Consider the following 6,000-nt stretch of genomic DNA (forward strand, 5'->3'; position numbering starts at 1 on the left):
GCATCACTGACTCAATGGATATGAGCTTGAGCAAGCTCCGGGAGATGGTGAAGGACAGAGGAGCCTGTTGTGCTGCTGTTGTCCATGTCCATGGGGTCACAAAGAGTCGGACACGACTGAGAGATAAACAACAACAACAACAATATAGGAATGGACCATTCATGAGGACTGTGATTGCTTCAACCACCTCCAGGTCCCAAAAGACTACCTGCTCTCCACTCACACCCACAAACTTAGCAACAGTTAGAAAGAAAAGGAATTAAAAAGAGCTACGATCACGGAACTTCCCTGCTGGTCCAGTGGCTAAGAGTGCGCTCCTGATGCAGGGGGCCCTGGAGTTCCATCCCTGATCAGGGAACTAGATTCCAAATGCCACAACTAAGACCCGGCACAGCCAAATAAATAACGAGAAAGTGGAAGTGTTAGTTGCTCAGTCGTGTCCAACTCTTTTCAACCCCACAGACTGTAGCCCACCAGGCTCCTCTGTCCATGGGATTTCCCAGGCAAGAATACTGGAGTGGGTTGCCATTTCCTCCTCCAGGGGATTTTCCCAACCCAGGGATTGAACCCAGGTCTTCTGCATTGCAGGCAGATTCTTTACCATCAGAGCCATCAGGGAATATTTTTGAAAAAAGAAGAGCTATGATTGTAAATGGCAAAAAGAAGTGATTAAAAGAACATGGATAACAAGACATTAACTTCAGACTCTGGGCATGCTGCTTCTGTCCATTTAATTCTCCTTTTTTCTGAGGCACTAAAGAAACTTCTTTGTCCTCTTAACGTGTGAGTCTGTAATGAAGGCTTGGGGTTCTGGGACCCAAGTACTAGCCCCAGCTCTAACTTTTCCTAGAGCAGTGACCTTGGAAAATCGTGTTAACTTCTTTGGGCCTCAGAGTCCTCACCTAGAACAGGACTGAGATCATGTGATACATTCAATAAATATTTACAAAAGGTTTCTTTAAAAAAAAAAAAAAAGAGGGAGCCTTGGGGGACTTCCCTGGTGGTCCAGTGGCTAAGACTCCACACTCTTAACACAAGGGGTCAGGGTTTGATCCCTGGTCAGGGAACTAGATCCCATACACCACAACTAAGGCCCAGTGCATCCAAATAAATAAATAAGAATATAGACTTTAAAAAGTGAGTCTCTAAAATGGGGATAAACCAAGAGATTGCAGGTTCTTTCCAGGCTCACCGTTCAACAGAGCTATGATTTCTTTGTTACGGACTCACGGCCCCTGTCACTTTAATCCTTTCCTGCAGAATGCGTACTGACAGACAGAGGGATCTCTTTCTACTCAGTGTATTTCTACCTTATGTCTTCCCATCACACGACAGTGCTACCCCACAATTAGGTTACAGCAAGAAGGAAGCATTCTCCCGTTAACCTGACCATACAATTATTTACTCCAACAACAATCAGTTGCCAGAGTGTATTACTGTTTTCACACTTCTATGCAATATTTCAAAAAGCATATAAGGAAGTATTTACATTTTCCTTCCACCCTTGTTTTCTGCTTGATTTCAAGAGTTAAATGAACAGTTTCCAATATCTTGTGTCTGATGGTTTTTCCTCTCCATTAAAATGCTAAAGGGTTTTTTTTTTCCTCCCCCTCTTTAGGAGGAAGAAAAGAAGTCTGTCCCCTGTAATTTACTTTGGCTTTCTCAAAAGTTGGATAGGAAAGTCAGTATAATTCAGGTGGAATCTGAAATGTTCTTGTCGTACAAGTGTGCACAGAAAGGAAGCCTATAATTTCCGAGCATTCTTTCAGGAAGTTTGTATTCTGTCTTCCAGGGAGCCTTTACTTTCCGAGGGAGTATGATCGACATGCCATTACTGAAGCAGGCCCAGAACATTGTTACGCTTGCCACATCCATCAAGGAAAAATGATCTGCTAAATGAAGCTCTCATCAGGTGGGCCGAACATATACAGTGGTTTTTCTTAAAGACAAACCATTATACTCAAGGCAACTTCTTAATATGCTGGATTGGAGCCTTTCCCCGTTTACAGTTCATGTTAATCACAATTTTTTTTTTTTCCTTTTTTTGGTTATCTCACTGGGGCCAGTTATTCCTCTAAAAATGAACTTTCTTCTTTTTGGTTTCAAGTGTGTGATTTTACTGTTCACGGATGTGTTCCAAGTTTGGACTTCTGATTTCACAGGGAGATAAAATAGTGGGGAGAGATGGGCTGTGAGTGAAAGTGAAGTCTTTAACAAAACATATTTTTCCTGAATACGTAAACTCCCTTCACCCTGCTGATGTTAGATGTTTCCCACATTGTTCATTGCTCACATGACACCATAAATAATTTTTAAGAAAGGCCGACCTTTTAAAAAACAACTCAATGAAGGGATGGTGTTTATTTCACTAGTAACCTGGTAAAACAACAGAGATGGCATAGAAAAGTTAAGGACCATACAGGTTTATATAGATACCTTGTAAGAATAAATCGTCAAAACTGATTGCTTTCACCTCCACCCTCTCCCCCAAAATGAAACCTCCCTCTCCTCAAACTGCTAGGTGATGACTCTGAAAGCCCTCATCCTGGGTGAATGCTTTTGGGTCAACTGTTACCAGCAATTAAAATATAAATGTGCAGAAACTCAAGACCATCCATTCTCTCCCTTTATTTCCCTGTTTAACTGTTTGCCATTGAGGCCATCTCCCCCCGGTAAATGTATGGCTGGGACAGGGCCTCCTCAGCAATAAACTTGTAGCCTCTGAGAAGACACAATGCCTCCGAGCTGGTGCATATGGTCCCCTGTGAGATTTGCATCACATTAGAGATGCGGCTACAGGTCATATGGGTGGTGTGGTTAACGGGCTTAGTAAAGCTGTTTTGAAGAGGTTAACCCAGCTTGTAGTAAGGGTAAATAAACATAACAACCAGCCATTCTTCCCTATTCAGCATGTGCTCTTATATTGAAGGCTAAAGGGTATTGAAGCCGCGAAGGATCAACTTGTGTTTGCCAGAGGACGCCAATGAAATTTGAAACACCAACAATCAGAGATTTTGTTTCTGCTCCTCATTAAATCATGCGCTTTTGTGTGGAGACTCCGGACGACTGTTCTTTAAGAAATTAACAGAATGGGAAGTTTTAAACTCTACACCAACCTTTTCATGACCTACACAGCAGCAAAGCTGCCACTCTTAGACAAACACCGCGGGGAAGGCTGTTCTGTTTATTTAAATTTGTAAATAGAAAACAGTTTTTTTTTTTTTTTAATTTTCATTTTTCACCTCCTCCTACGCCCTTTTTATCTACTACGTGGCCGCTACCGCGTGCCCCAACCAGGGGTTTGCTTTCCTCCTACCTCTTCCAGGCCCTCCAGGAAGCCCGAGAGGGGAGTAGGACTGATGGTTATATACAAGGAAAGGCACATGGAGCCCAAGTGAAGTGGGAGAGGCCCACAGGTGGTCACACAGCACCCACCACCTGGGTAGGGCGGTTGCCACAGACACACAGAGGAACGTGATCCAGGCTGGGCAAGTCCTGGGAAACACAGGCTTGAGACATGAACTAATATTCTCCCCAACATGGGACGGGCAGAGACATCATCTCTTAACTGAGATGGGATGTGCTTGGCTGGTGTTCACTTGAGAAAAAAAAAAAAAAAAGGTGGGAACCTGCTTCCTCCTCCCTCAGAGGGGCTGCAAGGATGAAGGTGGGGTCTCAGCCAACTTGGAGGTGACAAGCCTCCAGCCAAACTGGGCTTCAGGACTTCGGACAGTGGCAGTGGGCAGCAGTCACGGAAGAAGCCACCCCCCTCCCCGCCAACCTACTGAGCAGCCGTGCCCATCGAGGCTGGCTCTCTGTGTGTGCAGGGTAGATCACGACCTGTGGTTTAAAAACCAGTTTTTGTGCAGCCGGACCCCGCTTCGCAGAACACTGAAATCCAGGAGGACTGCTTGGAGGCAGAGGGAGGCTTCCTCTCATTTTGTCCTGCAATATGACACCATCAGGATATCAGAAGCATTTGTTGTTGTTCAGTCACTCAGGTGTGTCCGACTCTTTGTGACCCCGTAGGCTGCAGCACGCCAGGCTTCCCTGTCCTTCACCATCTCCTGGAGTTTGCTCAAACTCATGTCCATTGATGAGATGCCATCCAACCATCTCATCCTCTGTCGTCCCCTTTTCGTCTTGCCTTCTATCTTTCCCAGCATCAGGATTTTTTTCTAGTGAGTTGGCTCTTTGCATCAGGTGGCCAAAGTATTGGAGTTTCAGCTTCAGCATCAGCCCTTCTAATGAATATTCAGGGTTGATTTCTTTAGGATTGACTGGTTTGCTCTCCTTGCAGTCCAAGGGACTCTCAAGACTCTTCTCCAACACCACAGTTCAAAAGAATCAATTCTTTGGTGCTCAGCCTTCTTTATGGTCCAGCTCTCACATCCATACATGACTACTGGAAAAACCACAGCCTTGACTATGCGGACCTTTGTAGGCAAAGTAATGTCTCTGCTTTTTAATATGCTGTCTAGTTGGCCATAGCTTTTCTTCCAAGGAGCAAGTGTCTTTTAATTTCATGGCTGCAGTCACCGTCTGCAGTGATTTTGGAGCCCAAGAAAATAAAGTCTCTCACTGTTTCCTTTGTTTCCCCATCTATTTGCCATGAAGTGGTGGGACCGGATGCCATGATCTTAGTTTTCAGAAGCATAGGCAGAGCCTGTCTTAAACAAAGGAAGGTAATAAAAGCCTTTCTTCGTTCTTTCTACAGGCAGCCCCCATTTCAATGCAGCCGCCCTGCCCATCCTCACAGGCTGGTCCAGATTAACCTCCCCCCAGCCCCAGGTTTTGACAGCATGAAAGGGAGACGTCCTCATTTTCACCCCTGTAACACAGGCAACCGCCAAACCTGACAGGTGGACCTCCTGGAACCTGGGGGTCCCTGAGAGCCGAGGCCCTCACTCTAAGGGACCCCAGAGGCCAGGGCAAAGGCATGCGAACCTCAAGAAAAGCAATGCTCTCAGCAGGATCTCCAGGTGGTCCTGAGAGCCGGGCCTGCTGAGGTCTTCCCCACTGCCATCCCTAGTGGGACCACAGGTTCCCAGAATTCGGGCCATATTGGACTAGTCACCACACCCTTCATCTCAAACCACACTGTGTTCCAACAAAGCCACCTTGTTGTTTAAGTCTCCCTAAGGATCAGATTTATCATCTTTCTCATAGCCCCAGGGTCCCAACCATGGTAAGCTCATGACACTAGGACCCACTCGAGTCAAAAATCTGGGCCAAGGTCCCCACTCTCTGAGCACATACCTTAATGAGGGACCCAGAAGAGGGCTGAGTCAGGGTCAAAGAAGAACAAAGATGTTGGGAGGCAAGAGGTATCCCCACTGTTTTCATACCCACTTCTCCTTGGTGCCTCCATGGGTTAAGGTCATCCAGGGTGGGTAACGGGAGCTGGTGAGCTCACCCCACTTGGCACATGACAACGTCCAACCTGGGAATTCCTCCCAGCTAGGCGTGGACTGGCTATCAGAAGAGAACATTGCAGTAATTTGATTAATTAAAAATCATACCTGTTTCTATTTTGTGCAGCTCATCACAAGCTGCTTTGCCATATTACCCCCCTGTTATTAATTCTTGGGGGCTAAATTATGGGTAACACTATTAAAACATTATCAGAACTAATGAGAAACAATTACTTAGAAAATGAGCCAGGACAAGATTGAGTTGAGCACATCAGTGGTGATCACCGCAGATTAGGTTAATAAATCATCAGGTGTAAGGCAAGACTGTATGTATGCAAAGCCCCGTCACGGGGAAATGAAATTGAGATTTTTTTTTGCATAATTTTTTCATTAATCTCAATAGGACCCGCGTGGTGTAGATTGTTTTATCCCCTAATACCTTGCCTGAGGGGGGGCGCCCAATAATGTCTTCATTGTTTTACTGAGGTCTTAATGACAATCTGTGACAGCCTCATTTTAATGTATAGAGGATTATATCAGTATAATCATGTTTTATTGAAACGGTGAGGGGGACTCCAGTGGAGTC

At 45.4% G+C, this 6,000-nt stretch overlaps 1 protein-coding gene across 3 annotated transcripts in view; it reads left to right on the forward strand.

The window, feature by feature from the left end:
- The window catches only part of CLYBL (citramalyl-CoA lyase), a 221,313-nt gene extending 216,424 nt beyond the window's left edge, over positions 1 to 4,889 (forward strand). Inside the window, exons 8-9 of one of the 3 annotated variants that reach the window (XM_065902225.1) lie at positions 1,793 to 1,912; positions 2,910 to 4,889. In XM_065902225.1, the coding sequence (XP_065758297.1) occupies positions 1,793 to 1,888 (96 nt within the window). In that variant the 3' untranslated portion in view covers positions 1,889 to 1,912; positions 2,910 to 4,889. Of the gene's footprint in view, positions 1 to 1,792; positions 2,604 to 2,909 lie in introns of those variants that run through there. The other 2 variants (XM_065902224.1, XM_065902223.1) reach the window with 2 other exon arrangements.
- The last annotated feature ends 1,111 nt before the right edge of the window (positions 4,890 to 6,000 follow it).

This window comes from Muntiacus reevesi, chromosome 11, assembly GCF_963930625.1.
Source record: "Muntiacus reevesi chromosome 11, mMunRee1.1, whole genome shotgun sequence".
Lineage (NCBI taxonomy): Eukaryota > Metazoa > Chordata > Mammalia > Artiodactyla > Cervidae > Muntiacus > Muntiacus reevesi.